Genomic DNA, 16,224 nt, shown 5'->3' with positions numbered 1-16,224 from the left:
GTAACATAAATTAGCATTATAGAAAATAGAAAGGTCTAGCCTTCTTTGTCGGGCCCGAATAGTGGCCAAATGGTGTTTTTGCCCTCACATCCTATCCACACACTTGACCATTCTTTGAGCTGCTGATGATCGTGGCTAATTTTATGCCAGGTCTCGTTGGATTTCATAAATCTTTGATGTGGCGAAATTTCGTTCAAGTGGCGGAGGCATTAAATTAATGTTCTAACATAAATTTATAATTCATGTTTAAAGGCCAGGCCAACAGTTTTTGTAAAAAATGATGGCTTTGTCTTGGCAACCGCCAGTTGAGGTTGATTTAATGACCTTTTTAAGATGCTGATGCTGATGCTTGTGCCGATGCTGGCGTAGACACAGGTACTCTTATTAATTATTTTATTGGCAGACGTTTTATAAATGCTTTTCTGACAGGAAGAGCTAATTTTTTCCCTGTTCTTCGTGTTTAATTATTTTTGACATGCATTTATAAATGGCTGTTTAATTTCTGATCCCTTGACAATTACTTTTGCTTTGCAAGGCTATGCCAATTACTTGAGTGTATGTTCAAGACAATCACAAATAATAAGAATGAAACTCTACAGCATTGATGTCTTTATATCTGAATATATTTGTCTCGACACCGCTTCACGCACTCCACTCGCCACTTGACCTTTCAATTAATCATGAGCTTTCCAGCTGTTTTCAGGTAGCTTCTGCTGTCAGCCACCCTATCAGCCGAATTTTTCATTTGCCGCCTTATTTACCATAAAGTTTTCACACCGCCAGTCAGGTTTTTTGGAAGTAAGCCAAAGTGTATGAATATTTAAGTATTTTTTTTTCGTTTAACCACGTTTTAAATGCAAATAGTGTTTGTGCATATATTAAGGTTTTTATTTTGGCCAAAGTTCAATCAACTTTGGACCACACTATTTTGGTTTTCATAGGGCAAAGAGCAGCAGAACAAGCTATTATGCAAAGGCCTCGAAAAAGAACCAAATCATTCAATACCCCTGAGTGCCCTTCACCCATTGGATTGTATAATATTTGGGCTCAAAAGAAATGCGGAATTCGGTAAGCGCGGCTCGCCATTCACAAAATTAGAGCATATAAACATTTAAACCAATTTTTCACAATTACCGAAATCGACTTCCGAAAGGCACAATGGCAACTCAACAGCCGAACAATAATGAATTCAATATTCGCAATGACACAATAATAAATCGAGGAATAATTTCTCTCGCAATTGCGCTGTTGTCATCCCGAAAAGCGTACGGTTATCAATGGAGATCACTGGGTGAGTGGCACTCGGCGCTAATTGTGAGTTATGGAAGTGGAATCGGAATCGGCATCGAAATCGAAATCGGAGTGCTACTGTGGGCCAACAACAGGCAACGACATTTCGGCCAAATAGAAAATTGCGTGTTAATAGTCATGCAGGGCAGACAATGGATGGCGATGGCGATGGCCCGGCTGCTTTCATTCAGCGGATCAAGCCAAACAATTGGCATCCGTGTGGCCACAAATCAAATGCTCGTAATCGCAACAATGAGCAATTGTTGGCATTAGCAGCGATTGTTTGCCCACTCCGTAGGCCCCTTTTCTCGATCTGGATCGGGATCGGGGACCACCGCCTTCCGGCAAGTCATCCGGGGCTGACCCATCATCCAGGGCCCGACTGATTATCAACTTAATCAGCAGCGGCTAATTGCGGTCTGCCGCCGCATTTGCACTTAGCTGCAATAAGTAATAAGTGCAGCTAACAGCCACGTCGACGTTGTTACAAATTTCCGCCTGTCAGCGGTGCGGCTAGATCCCATTTCCATTTTGAGTGACAGAAAAACGTGTGAAAATTATGAAACTGCATTTTGATGCAACGTCTTCGGGTAAACGTAAATGTAAATGTAAATGGCTGTGGACAGACTGCCGAAATAAGAAACTCCCCCACTCAAAATGTGAGCATTAGACTATGTGCCTCTGTGGACTTTGCGACCCAGCTCCGACTTGGCTTTGTCTGGGCTGGCAGCGTCTCTGGAGATCCAGCGAGATTTGTGTGTCCTGTCACAGAGATCAAATTTTCTTTTCTCCACGCTCACATCGCGGCCGCTTAATTTGCACTGAAACTGCATTTGCAGCGCTCCAAAAGTACCCGTTGTGGCAGCAAAATAAATAATTTTTATTGTGCTGAATTTATGAGTCATTGTTTGGCTCTTTGGATCTTCGGCTGCCGGGCGTTTGCCTTCGCTGGCTTTATCTTCTACGCTTTTGCGAGTTCATTAATTCTGCATAGCAGCGTAATCGCAGGAAAACGGGTAGGTAAAAGAGTTTTCTTGTTGCTCCGAAGGCTTATCGTGGCGAGATACACTTTACGTAGCTGACGAGCACCATGAAATTGGAAAAAATATATATAGCCTTAGAGTGATTTATTTTAAAGTGAAAACTAAGCTATAATGCATATGTTTTGTTTAATACAAGAAAGGAAGCAAACTTCGGCAAACCGCTGCTTATATATCCTTGCAGCTATTGAAAAAATTGAACATCTAAATTTCGAACTATATATTAAACGAGTAATTCTGATTTATTAAACCATTTTTATATCTTAAATAATTAAAAACAAACCATTGAAAATTAGTGAAGTTACATTTGGTTTTAATACCCTATAATACCCACGATTTTTGAAAAGATTTTACAAGTTTATTCTTCGAACATGTTAAGATTATTTTAATAGGTTGATCCACATAAATTGAGAAAGGGTCTAAAATTAAAAAACAAAAAATAAATAATTAATAACTCAATATATAATTCAATCTAATTGTAAGAGGGTCTTCTACTCTCGCAGTTTCAAAAAATCGATTTTTATTCATTATTTTAATCCATATGTCTGGGAATACGCTACAAAGCGGATTTTGTCGAAATACCATTTTTTCGCATGTTTCTGGTAACAGTAAGGTACCTTTTTAATTAAGTTATACACCGTAATTTACCGTTAAACAGTGTTTTTTTAGCTGTCGAGTTAAACTCATAAATTTCGTAAAAAATTAAAATTTTCACTTTTTGTTGCATAATTTGTTCTAATTTAAAAATAAAACAAGGAATTAAACTTCGGCAAGCTGAAGTTCATATACCCTTGCAGCTATTGCAAATCTGAAATATTCTGGAAAACATTTAAACGTTAATAACCTTGAAACCCTGAAATTTAGGAAACAAATTTAAATATGATAGAATTTTCATCCTTTCCGATGATTAATTGTGAAACTTTGTTTTGTAAATTTATTCTGCAGCCATGGTTTAAAGAACACTAAAATTTTATTTCACTCAGCAAGAAAGTTTACAATCGCATCCTAATACACTTAAGTAAATAAAAGCTACGAGTAACTACATAGGTCTATTTATAAACTATTTCGCGCTAATCAATCACAAGATCACAGCCCCGAGACTTTCTCCTAACAAAACTAAATTAAATTTCTCTTTACAGAAGTAACGTAGGACAAACCGCAATGGTAGGAAATTGAATAAAGTTCAAGAGTTCAGGATGAGCCGTTGCTGCCATTGTGCCAGAAACTATTGAGTGAGTACTCTTGACATGGGAGTATTGTGGATCCAGCAGCTTATGCAATGGGCTCGCATCGCAAAGGCAACAAAAGCAACAATCTGGCGTGGCCGTTGGGCTCAAAGTTGATGTCATCAGTGCGTCATCAGCTTTCCTTTGGTCTCCGGCAGAAACAGTCCCAAGACAATGAATCCAAAGAGGCACATTCCCGCCGACATGAACATGGTGGCGGCCAGGCCCTGATCGTAGATCATGATGGGATAGATTTTCAGAGCCACAAATATAAATGCACTGAAAGTGGCCATGCTCAGGGAGGTGCCGATAGAGCGAATCTGCAAAAAGACAAGGAAATCTGATCAGCTAAATGCTTGAACACTGCTCTTAAATAGCGAATTATAAATATATTTCTTTAATAACTAATGTAAAATCAAAACTATTTTTCTGTTAATCCACTGACTGTAGCTTTGACATTTTGAGTGAATACAACAAGAATCATTATCTTTGTTTTTTTCACTGTACTGACAATGTCAAGTACGCAATGTTTTTTATACCCTTGAAGAGTGTATTATAATTTCAGTCACTAGGAGAGTCGATCTATCCATGTCCGTCTATCTATCTATCTGTCCGTCCGTTTCAACGCAAACTAGTCTTATCTTAACTCCCAAAATTGCCTTTTTATTGCAGGTAGTATATAAGTCGAAAAGACTCGGACTCCCATAGAAACAAAAATAAAACAAACATAATTATAACATAATTTTTTTTAGTTCTTAGGGAAATATTAATTGTTAAATATTCCTGAGTTACGGTTTAAATTTTCTTAAAATCGGACGACTATATCATATAGCTCCCACAATCAAATCTAAAAAAAAGTATATAATAAAAACAAAATGTAACTTCCCAATATTTTAATTTTTTTAAAAATTCTTTTTGACCTATGTCTATTGTATAGTTTAGAATTACTATTTTAGTTTTATTTAAATCGGATAACGGTATCAAATAGCTGCCATAGGAACGATCGAATAATTAAACTGAAAAGCACCATAGCTTTAATGTTATAAACCATATACGCATATAACTCGAATTTTAGATGTTTCAAAGAGTATTTAATTTAATTTTTGCAATAGCTGCAAGGGTATATAAACTTCGGCTTGCCGAAGCTTGCTTCCTTTCTTGTTTGTTTTTGATTACATATAAACAAGATATGGGACTCACATATGGTTTAACTTTTACCAACTTGTTTCCCTTATTTTCTCGATAGGTTAGTGTGGCTAATAATGGTTTTTTCCTAAACACTCACCTTGGCCGGCAGCAACTCAATAATGATGATGAAGATCAGAGGAATGACGCCCAGCGACGCAATAGCGGCCACAAGGCACATAATGACCAAGGGCAGCCAGCCATTCTGATCCAGGAACTCCGCGGAGGCGAAACACTTCAGCAGAGCAATGGCCAGCTCCCCCAAGCCCATGCCCCCCATCGAGGTGAGCAGCAGGATACGACGTCCCAGGCGATCCACCAGGGCCACGGCACTGAAGATGCCCACCAACTGGGCAGCGCCCACCACAATGGTGCAGGTGTTGGGGTCCATGTTGTTGCCCAGCTCGGCGAAGATGTGCGAGGTGTAGTTGAAGAGGGCAAAGCTCCCTGACAGCTGGTTGCAGACGATCAGCACAAAGATCAGGCCGAATATCTTTATAGCGGGTACGTTGACTGCAAGAATACATAACAAATAATCATACAAAATTTAATGGCTAATGGGTTCTAAGAGGGAGCTTTACACACTGAAACTAAATAATATTTATTAAAGTAAACAAGAAAATGTATAAATGTATCATGCAAGGAGCTTCAAATGCCTAAATATATAATATTTAACCACTCGATGAGCTGAAGGCCTATAGCAGTTATAGCTCTAACCATTTTTTGTTAACTCTTGGTTTTAAATATAAGTTAGCAATATATAAATAAATAAATGATTGTTCGTTGAAAAGTGTGTAACAGGTAGAAGGAAGCGTTTCCGACCATTTAAAGTATATACATTCTTGATCAGGATCAATAGTCGAGTCGATCTAATCATATTCCCCTATCCGTCTGTGATCTCGAAAACTATGAAAGCTAGCTATACTAGCAGGACACAAATCAGACATAAAACGAAGAGGTGAAAGTTTAATACAAGAAATGTTTCTTGCTGCCCACAGTGCGGAACTCAATGGAAGAAAGACCTTCGCTAGACTTTGCGTTGTTCAGCATAATACAACAAGAAAAAAATTACAACAAGCGGTTCACTATCGAAATAATCTACATCAACTATACTCCCACGCACACTAGACTAAACTTTAAAACAAACACTGAAAAGGTTGCAGACATTTACTTGACCAAAATAAATTTAGAAATTAGTTTATAACTCCGCAGCGGAAAGAACGGTCGTGCAGGTGTCACAATTATGTATTTACAATAAATTGAATGTTTAAAGCTTGTGCTTTGTTAAAATATTGTACAGCCCTGAATACGGACCCCGCGGGGTTTTAAATATATTGGAGAAGGGAAAAGAAAGTGTCTTTTCAATAAAGGAAAAATAGGCAGTCAAAATACCTTGACTTTGAGCCAGCCAAAAGACAAGAGACACGTATTTCCTGTTTGGTAAAATGATTTGATAAAATTAAATTGTATACAGATTAACTGGTCAGAAGTAGCACGGTACTTGTCTATGATAAATTTAATCTTGATAAGACTTTTAGCTTAGTGTGCTGATCATTCAACTTTGTTCATATAACATTCCTTATCTCACTCACCAAAATCTCGCCAAGAAATGCTCTCGGTGACGCCGCCACTTAAAACCTGAAGCCGGAAAGTGTCGAACTCCATTTTGGCCACGTCATGCCTAGAAGCCTCCCTGTCGGATGAAGTGGGGGGCGTCAGGTTCTTGTAGAAGTAGAAGGACTTCTCGGCCTGGTCATCGCGGCCGCGCCTCAGCAAATACTGTGGCGTCTCCGATAAGCGGCTGATTGCCAGCATAAACACCACCGGCAGGGCGACGATAATGCACGGCATCAGATAGTACGAGAGATATGAGGCCAATGAGAAGCCCACCATCATGCCGATGGCAACGTACATCATGGCCATGGACGACAAAGCTCCGCGAACGCTGGAATAATATAATTATTATTTCTTGAAAATATTTCTTTAAATAAATTATTTAGCTATCTATAATGTCAATAAATTGTATTTTTTTTGTCCTAATAACTTTCTAGTTTCTTACAACGCAATACCTTTTTTTAAGGTCTTGACATCGTTTCACAAAAAGTGGTCCATTCCCTGAAAAAATAATTGACAAAATGTGCTGACACTCTTTAGTGATATATGGCAGTCCCAGCTTTAACCCTCGTGCACGCAAACATTTTTAAACCTTATTCCAGGCACCATGTGCACGACCTATACAGATTTACATCCAATAGAATGAATATTAAAAATGTAATCTTTTTCTTTATTTTTTGACATAAAAAAGTAAAATTGGTTGCAGTGCTGGGGTGTACTTAGATACTTTTATCAAGGTGCTTACATTGGTACAATTTTTTGGTACCTTATACCTAACCGAGGTAAAAATACTAGACGACCATTAACCCTAGTTAGTTAAAGATTTTAATTTATCTTGAGAACAGGTAATGAAATATTTGTACTTATTTTTGTTTTAAAATTAGTAAATATTAACATATGTAGTTTCAATGAAATTCGAACAATCTTATTTAACCGCTTATGCCAGATGTTTTTTTTACCTTTCCATAAAATTCCGGGCAAAAGTTTGCTCAGCTGTCACAGTAGCTATTTTCGTTACATCGGTAACTGACTTTGTTTCCGTTGGTTTCAACACTTGTTTCAGTATATTCACATACATATTCATTTTTTAAGATTGCAACAATTTACTTTAGTTATGTGTAATTCTTATTCACATCACTTGTTGATTGAACGCTTCACTAATTTAATTGTCGATCAGTGTTGATTCCGAGTAATTCATTTAAAAATATACAATAATTGTCCGACCTTTATCTAATCGTTTGAAGGCAGACAATCGAGTGCCGATATAATCACAAAGTCTGAACCTACCTATCAATTAATACGTTCCTCCCTCGTGAATGGCGCCACTTACCTATTATCGGCTATTTCCGAAATGAATATGGGCAAGACGACATAGCAGCCGCCTCCCGACATCCCCGCCAGAAATCGTCCAGCATATAGATACGTAACGTCTTGGGCGGCAAAGATAAGGATCCAGTAGATCTATCGAATCCAAAACAACACGTTGAAGTGACTCAAGCAATTGGGAAACCCCTTCAAAAGCAAGTTTAACGTTATCTACCATATTGGGTATGGCCAGGAAATACATGCACAGTTTACGGCCCAAACGATCGAGTAGCAGCCCAAAGATTATATTGCCAGTCAGCGAGCCAAGGCCGATAAGAGATCCAATCCTGGAAGCATAAACTTATTATACCCGATACTACCATGACACAGGATAGTAACTTACCAGGATGCCTGGGTGATGGTAAGAGGGTCTCCCAGGGGACTTTTATCAGATCCGAGGAGTCGCAGAGTGGGTGACAACCATCCCACGCCAATTCCATGGGTCAGCGTCATTATGTGCACTGGAAATTATTTCTTTGACTTAGTGTCCCTGCAGAGCACCGCACTCAGACCTACCCGTCATAGTGGCAATAAGTTGCCATCGGTACCGAGCACTAAAAACACTCAACTTCTGGGGTAGACTTGTATCGAACGTCATGTTGACTGTCTTATTTCTTAGGACTCAGAAAAGTGCTCCGCTTTTAGCTGAGGAACTAACCGCTGGGCAGTCGTGTGCCTACTGAGAGCTTTAACTTTGGCTGGCGAACGTTTTTGTAGTGGAAATCACGTAGAGATACGTATTATACATCCCAATCTTCTCGGATTGTAAACAATAATGACGATTATTAAATTGTTGCAGATTAGATAAGTATTAAGTAGTCTCTAAGTTTTTACCGCTTATTAATGCACTTCATTTTGGTTTCGAGAGGTGTGCGGAAAGTAGTCTGTAAATTTTGTTGCAAAAAAATGTCTTGACACTCACACTAATGTTATTGTTGGACTTGTTGGATGGAAGCAATAGGACTATGTAAATTTAAAGAGCTTTTCATGACTTTGCGTGACAATATTAAGAAAGATAAGCAAATACATTGCTAACAAAAGATTGTAAAAAGAAATCATTTTTTACTAACGTATTTTGCACTTACACTTTTTGGAATACTTTTATATTTTTCACTTTTAGGTAAATATGTCTTCTATCCAGAGGGATATCGTAAACAGGGATATAGCTATCTCAATTTCATGCAAATATCAGGAAAAAGGTAACAGTAGGTTAAAGATTATGACACCAATTAAGTTGGAAGAGTGTTTTTTCTCGTAGCTAATCGAGCTTTTCCTTTTATTACTTTTACTTAACAGATTGTTAAGATAAATTTATCGTTTTCCAAACAAACTGATGGGCCGAAGTGTTTTTTCTCTTATCCGAACATCGTAGAGTCCACATTAAACGCTAAGCTAATATCAACTCACTATTTAGTCATACTCTTTCCCCTGGTCTCAGGCAAAAATAGGCCCATCACTATTACTCCCAAAAGGCAGAAAGCCGCCGCCATGTACATTGTGACATCAATTCCGTACTTGTCGATCATGACGGGATAGGTCATGAGCGCCGTGAAAACCGAGCAACTGAGTCCACACATGCTGATGGAGGTGCCGGTGGCGCGGATCTGCGGAACGGTAATCCCTTAGCCTTAGCCAGACCTTTGACCACAGACCTAAGCCATAGCTTACCTTGGCTGGCAGCAGCTCGACGATGATGACAAAGGTCAGGGCGATTAGTCCCGCGGACGACGAGAAGGCCACCAAGCACATCAGGGTCAGCCCGATCCAGCCATTGTGGTGGAGAAACTGCGGCGAGGCAAAGGATTTCAGCAGGCCCACGCCCAGCTCACCCAGACCCATCCCGGCCAGCGACGGGATCAGGAGCCGTCGGCGACCCACTCGGTCCACCAGGAGCACGGCGGTGGAGAGGCCACCCAGCTGCACCAGGCCCATCACAATGCCACACATGTTCGGCTCCATCCGGCTGCCGAGCTGGGTGAAGATGGTCGACGCATAGTTAAAGATGGCAAAGGTGCCCGACATCTGGTTGCAAATCAGCAGCACAACGATCAGCCCAAACGTCTTCACTAAATCCTTGTTGACTGCATGTAACGAAAAATGTGTTAAAATGTTGGGTTACGACTATAGCAAGGAACGGTTTTTTCCATTTTCCAAATCTCACTTACAGAAATCCTGGCGAGTAATGTTTTCTTTAACGCCGCCGATTAATACTCTTTCCCGATAACTGTCAAACTCCGCTTTGTTTTCGTTCTGCATAGTCGGGTCGCTTGTAAAATTCTTGTAGAAGTAATACGACTTCTCGGCCTTTTCATCGTGGCCTCGTCGCAGCAAATCTTGTGGAGGCTCGGGAAGTGGAATGATGAGGATCGTATAGAGAATGGGCAGGACAATGACGATGCAGGGCAGCACATGATAGGAGATGTAGGCAACCAACAAAAATCCTACTGTTATGCCGCCGCAAAGAGTCAGCATGAAGAATGACGTTAAAGTTCCACGAACACTTGAAGAAAAAATGGTAAATATTATTTAAATGCTAACTAGACTCCAATATGATTATTTCAAAATGCCATATTGTTGGATACATTAACTGACTAGAAATTGTATATACAGAAACAATTTTCGTTGCTCGAATCATCGTACTTAGCAAATGATTTTAAAAGATTAAGGTACTGTGTATTTTGTAGTTGTACCTTGTAATACGATATCGAATCTTAAAGTAGCCACACAAATTTGTACTTTTACTTTACAACTTATCTATTTGTTTTTTTCTTATCTTCTATTGTGTAGATACTTTGTTCTTCTTATTTTTTACTGTGAGCAGTGTTAGTGTGAACCTAGATACTTGTACCTAGGTACAATAATTTCACCGGATATGCAAGATATAAGATATTTATTTTTACGGGTTTCTAGAAACAGACTTGCGTGAGCGAATATACAATATCATAATTCAACTGCAACTTAGTGAAGAACTAATTGATATACAAATTGTGATATGAATGTTTTTTTGTAAATTTTGTACAATACTTGATACTTAAAAATGCCTATTCTAATTTATTTCACAGCATAATTTTATCTTTTCGTCACTGTTATAGTTGTTTCTTGGGATAGCATACCTTTTATCAGCAATTTCCGCAATGAAAATGGGAAAGCAAACGACAAGAATGCCACCAGATACTCCCAACAGAACACGAGCGATATACAAATAAGCCGAGTTGTTTGCTACGTAGATTAGGATCCAGTTTATCTGCATTAAAAAAGAGAAATCCTTTGGGGCTGAGTTTCAGGGAATACCCTAATATTAAGGAGGTATATTATCTACCATATTGGGTAAGGGCACGAAATACATGCACTTCTTTATTCCGAAAAATCCAATCGGAAACCAAATAATCATATTGACAATCAATGAGCCAACTGCAAGCATGGAACCGATCCTGTCAGTCATAAAGGGTTTTATAAAAACGTAAGTCTACCAATTTCAAGGTCGACTTACCACATCACCTCGTGTATTTGAACTGGGGCGCCAATTGGACTCGAATCCGATTTGAGGATGGGCAAAGTGGGCGAGAACCATCCCAGGGATATTCCATGAGTTAACGACATAATGCAGCCTGGGGTTAAGTATCGTGGATTAGTGGTTGATTGATTGGACCTCCAACTTCTCACCCACATGCCAAGGTGGAAATCAACTGCCAGCGTGTGCGTTGGCCACAGATACCAAGAGTCATTCTATTCTACATAGACTATATTATAGAACACATAAAGCCAATGGGGCTGCTGGACCCTTAAATTAGGATACAAAAATCTTGATCATCGTAGAATTTATTGTTAAGCTTGATTGTTAAGACAAAGTATATACACAAAAACTTATTATTCCAAGCATTGAAAAAACACGGTAGAAATGAAAATTTGTATTAAGACTTGTCTGTTAAAAACCCTTCCTAGCAAATATTAATTTATCAATTATAGCAATTATCCGTTTTTCCAATTTTCTAAGTACCCAGTTAATATGTGCTTAAAATGCTTTTTTAACTTTGCTAATATAATTTTTGTGTCTGCTTTCGTGATATATTGCGAAAACAAATGAAATTTACTTTTATCTTATGCTCACTCATAACACAAATGACAACAAAGTGGATAAGGAAATGCTCCACTCATGGGGATTATGGTAGCGAATTACTTGGACACACACACACAATAAAGTCATAAAATTTGCGGAACCGTGTATATTTTATCTCTCAGCAATTAGGTACTTAGGTACAGAGATACTATCAAAAAAGCTAACAAGGCAATCAAGCAGCATGACAACAAGCTAATGCTGAGTGGGGGAGAATCTCTCCTCGATCGGCGATCGTGTCACAATAAATGATTTTCCTGTGCCTGTGATCAAGTTATTATCCGTGGTTCCTGGCCCCGCTCAGCCAGCCACTCAGTCTCTCATCGACTGTCCCGTCCGACCGCTTATATCGATCGATAATGAGGGGTTCCTGTGCTACCAAATGCTCGCGAACTCGCGGCCGCGTCTTACATAAATCTCAGTTGCATTTTAATGCACCAAAAACGGCGGCCCCATCGTGATTCCTTTTGGAAGACTCCGTCGTCATCGTCATCGTCGTCGTTGGGTTTCGTGGCTGGGTCTCTGCACGGTCGGAGGTCATGCCCTGCGGTTTGCTGTGCCGTTTGTAAATGCCCAATAAAAAATATCAAATTTTTTCTGTGTCATTTGCATCTGACTGCAATGCACAGCATGCCGTGACCATATTATAAGCCAGTCTGGCACTCTGACACAGCCCAGGCAATGAGTACCCCCATGCACTCGCTTCTTTGGTGGCCAACCCGCTGTCTTTAATCATTAGCACACAATTGTCTACTAGCTTCGAATGCTAAGATATCACTTTCGTTTGTTCAGCAGTCAGGGGTGATAAATTGGGCACCAAATGCGCGGACAAGCTCGGGATTTTAGATTTCAGCCATTAACATCACTTTTCTCCGCTTATCTTGTTTGGCTAACATTCCGCGTTGATGATGCACTTCACGCGGATAAATGTAGAGTTCTGTTCGGTCCAACAGGTTAGTTAACTAACCTTATTGTTTGCCTGATTCGCTTTAATTTATTTGTGGATTAAACAAAAGATTACGTCTTTGCGATGGTTAAAAAAAAAACATAAATTGTCATAAACTGCTTTCGAATCCAGTGATTTTGCGGTTGCTGTCGATTTTTTAGATGGGACAATTATTTCTGTTAAAGGCACAATATATTTAACCAAACCTAGTCTTTAGTTTGTTAAAATTATATAAAAAAACAAATTTAATTTACTTTGTAATATCTATATGTCCCTGACACCAATGATCAAATGAAATACCGATGCTGTGTATGTTGGGAAAGCCTGAGAACGTTTCAAGGATTTTGAAACATGACGATTATATTTAAAAAATGTTGAATAAATTCTGTTTCAAAAGAAACATTTATCAAAGCCACCGAAAAGCATAACCTCTGAGCATTAATCACGGGGCTATCTCCACGATTGATCTAGACAAATGTGGGTCGGCGGCGGCAAAAAAAAAATTTCAAAAATCAGCCTCGACCACAATATTTAACATGATTTCAGCGAGTTCTTGCGTGAAAAAGGGCCCAGAATTTGAGCAAATTAAACAAAGAGGAAAAGCACATGCCGCGCCTACAAATCAGCCCAAAAGATTCCCAAAAAAGTGAACAATTAAATCTGCAAATTGTGGCTGCTGCGTCGGTTTCAGCCGAAAGCTGAATGAATGACGGCATGAATGGATGAGTAATTGAAGGCAGCGAGTGCTGTTCTCAGGCTGCGAGCACGTTGACACAGTGCCGTGTGTGTGTGTGTGTGGGTGTATCGCTTTTCGTATCTGCCAGATACTTTTGGTGGCCCAGCATGACTGGGACCGAGACGATCGGGCCCCTTAGCCATGGCGCAAATCGCACGTTTCTATGCAAATCTTCTTCGCTTTTCAATCATCTACACGACTGGGCCACGGCGGCTTCTGCTCTTTTTCGGGGGCCTCTTTCGGGGATTGTCCGGAGACGTTTTTCGGGGGGCCTGTAGGCAATAATTATCGCTTGCAATACGTATTTCGGCTGCTTCTCGCTTTTGTTTTCGACTCGGCGGCTGTGTGGCAACCTAACTGGGCTGGCATAGAAAACGGGCGTTAAAATTAACGGGAGTTAAATGGCTTTTCAATTCACAAAAGGCAAAGGCAGCGACGCGATTGCACGAGGGCCCACCATCCATGCTTCTGTGATGGATAGTTTGGGGTTAAATATAGGCTAGATGGCTTCTTAGATACTTCTACAATGATTTGACACTTTGGCCGGTCTCTTGGCTTTGCCTTTACCCACCGAATTTGCTGAATTACTTTTCAACATAATGGAAAAACGACCTTTTAAGGTTGTTGCTCAATGCTCACAGCTTCGCTAAGGTAGTGTTAAAATGCATGTGTACTTCATTGTGGAACTTGTTTATTTGGCAAATATGCCTTATTATTTTTTAGCAAGGAGTTGGCTTTTCAAATTTCCCTTGCAACACTCTGTATATGATGTTGATGCTCTTAACTGAACTCAAGGCATTTTATGATTCGTATGACTCTTAAATTTTAATTACGTTTATTTGTTTTACCATTTTCATATTTTTACGATTAGTGGCAGAAATAAATAAAATGTTGTTTTATGTAGTATTTTTATTGTTTTGTCTAAATCAAGATTTTCTTGTTTAAAGTTTATATATAAAATATAATAACAAAAAATAATGTTAACATTTATAATAAAACTTTAAGTTGTTAAGTAAATAAAAAGATGTATTAAATATATAAACCATAATATTAAGTATGTAGTTATTTTATGAAATCATGTGCTAACTGGTAGTATTAATATTTAATGATATACCTCTTATGACTAGCGGTATAATTATAAGTTCTTTGGCCTGCCGCTCTAGGCTAATAGCTCTCAATAAATTTTGAATCAAATACAATTTTTAGTGCAAGATCAAGGCATAATAGTTGCATTAAATAATACTTTTTATTGCCTGCAAATCCATTTGAAGTTATCAATTGAGCAATTCATTAAGATAGCATGCCGTTCGTAATGAGAAAAGCTGCACACTCAATGTCATTTGCAAGGGGCAAGCCAGAAAACATTGTCAATATCTTTTAATGAAAGGCACTACACTATAACCAGAACCAACTCGCCATTAAAGTCACGTTAAGCAGGCAGAAGCGCCAACTGTGGGGCCATTACGACCATCACTTCTGATTTTTAATAGAATCCAATGCTAATTTTACATGAACCGCCAGCAATTGGCGATGATCCAATGCTGGATAGCTACTGCTGGCTGCGCGATGCCCCATGGCTGGAGATTCGTGGGAATATTTGCGGCTGCCATTATTTGAGCATTTTGCTACACCGAATCCATAATCGCAGGCGCAATGAATTGGCATCGGCATCGGCATCTGCATCTGCATCTGCCTTCGTGTGCAAAAGGAAGAAGTGGTCGCTGCCAGGCCAGAGAGACGCAGATAAACCCAGCCAAAATCAAACAACAATATTATGCAACTGCTGGGACTGCTGGACCCCGACGACGCTGCCCCAAAATCATAATAAAATCTGTCCACTGTCAACTCTTCAGCTGTCTTCCCTTTCGACCCATTGTCCATTGTGGCCGACAAGAAAATAGAAGCCGAGGAACAAGCCAAGAAAGAAACAAGAAACGCCTCAAGTCAAAAAGTCGTCACTGCCAGCATTTCAAATCTTTAATTTGCGATTTTGTTTGTTATGCCTTCCACGAGCGATCGAGCCATCGACCAGCTCATCGACGAGATCCCCCGTTCCCAGTCAGAAAGCCCTACAAGTGCTTCTCCTTCCTCAGTAAAGGTTGATGGATTTTCATGCTGTCATCTTGCTGATTGACTGAAATCATTTCACTTGAATGTGCTCAGCATTTAATGCAATTTACGGGAAACAATGCGAAGGAGTTTATCCTTTTCGCTGTCAAACACAACGTCTAAGTATTAATACAGTGATGCATTTAGAAATCGATCTGCATGTCTTGTAGAAGTCTCTTATTTTTCAGAGTCGTCATAAGATTTTAAACCCATTTTAAAGGTTTTAAAGTTAGGAACATTTTATTAGCTGACTAAAAAATATAATAATACCTAAAAGGGTGTTATTAGAGTTAACCTGTTTATAAAAACATTAATTAATGACATGCATTTCAAATCAATATATATTCTGCTTAAAAGTTTCTATTTAAGACGATAATAAATACACTCTTTTTAAAATGAAAAGCTTTGAATCAAATTTTTAGCCCTTGGGATTATATTTGTGTTTTAATGAAGCCCGAATCGTAGCTTCTAATGAACTAATTATACAGACTCAATATTCTTAAAAAATACTTACTGCCTAAACATAATTTGACAACATAAGCTCCAAAATAAAGTATTATTTGTTCTGGTAAGAAACTAAATTGTTTGCTGACGCTGTT

General features: G+C 39.0%; 2 protein-coding genes across 4 annotated transcripts; both read right to left on the bottom strand.

Moving 5' to 3' along the window:
• Nucleotides 1-3,276: 3,276 nt before the first annotated feature.
• LOC108141225 (facilitated trehalose transporter Tret1) lies at nt 3,277-8,340 on the bottom strand. The gene is made up of 7 exons (XM_017264478.2): nt 8,237-8,340; nt 8,064-8,181; nt 7,896-8,007; nt 7,686-7,816; nt 6,334-6,686; nt 4,842-5,254; nt 3,277-3,876 (listed from the first exon to the last, which is right to left on the bottom strand). Exons 1-7 carry the CDS (start codon nt 8,316-8,318, stop codon nt 3,679-3,681), a joined length of 1,407 nt encoding a protein of 468 aa, XP_017119967.1. The 5' UTR covers nt 8,319-8,340; the 3' UTR covers nt 3,277-3,678.
• Nucleotides 8,341-8,363: 23 nt separating this feature from the next.
• LOC108141226 (facilitated trehalose transporter Tret1) lies at nt 8,364-11,731 on the bottom strand. Of its 3 annotated transcripts, XM_017264480.2 has the most exons (8): nt 11,388-11,731; nt 11,211-11,328; nt 11,040-11,151; nt 10,834-10,964; nt 9,886-10,220; nt 9,389-9,801; nt 9,128-9,324; nt 8,364-8,474 (listed from the first exon to the last, which is right to left on the bottom strand). In XM_017264480.2, coding segments are annotated over exons 1-8 (1,365 nt in total). In that variant the 5' UTR covers nt 11,446-11,731; the 3' UTR covers nt 8,364-8,473. The 3 variants fall into 3 exon arrangements, with proteins under 3 accessions (XP_017119969.1, XP_017119970.1, XP_017119968.1); XM_017264481.2 differs by lacking the exon at nt 8,364-8,474 and having other exon boundaries at nt 8,964-9,324; nt 11,384-11,730; XM_017264479.2 differs by lacking the exon at nt 8,364-8,474 and having other exon boundaries at nt 8,964-9,324; nt 11,388-11,729.
• Between the last annotated feature and the right edge of the window lie 4,493 nt (nt 11,732-16,224).

Source organism: Drosophila elegans, unplaced genomic scaffold (genome assembly GCF_018152505.1).
Source record: "Drosophila elegans isolate 14027-0461.03 unplaced genomic scaffold, ASM1815250v1 contig_476, whole genome shotgun sequence".
Taxonomy (NCBI): Eukaryota; Metazoa; Arthropoda; class Insecta; order Diptera; family Drosophilidae; genus Drosophila; species Drosophila elegans.
This window is presented reverse-complemented; position numbering and strand designations above follow the sequence as displayed.

Bases quoted from the DNA above. Each gene is read 5' to 3' on its own strand.
- LOC108141225 (XM_017264478.2), bottom strand. From the start codon at position 8,318: ATGACGTTCGATACAAGTCTACCCCAGAAGTTGAGTGTTTTTAGTGCT. The intron at 8,008-8,063 runs GTAAGTTACTAT...TTATGCTTCCAG, and splicing joins ACCATCACCCAGGCATCCTG to GATTGGATCTCTTATCGGCC. The intron at 6,687-7,685 runs GTAAGTGGCGCC...ATATTATTCCAG, and splicing joins TCGGAAATAGCCGATAATAG to CGTTCGCGGAGCTTTGTCGT.
- LOC108141226 (XM_017264480.2), bottom strand. From the start codon at position 11,445: ATGACTCTTGGTATCTGTGGCCAACGCACACGCTGGCAGTTGATTTCC. The intron at 11,329-11,387 runs GTGGGTGAGAAG...ACTTAACCCCAG, and splicing joins GTTGATTTCCACCTTGGCAT to GCTGCATTATGTCGTTAACT. The intron at 9,325-9,388 runs GTAAGCTATGGC...ACCGTTCCGCAG, and splicing joins TCGAGCTGCTGCCAGCCAAG to ATCCGCGCCACCGGCACCTC.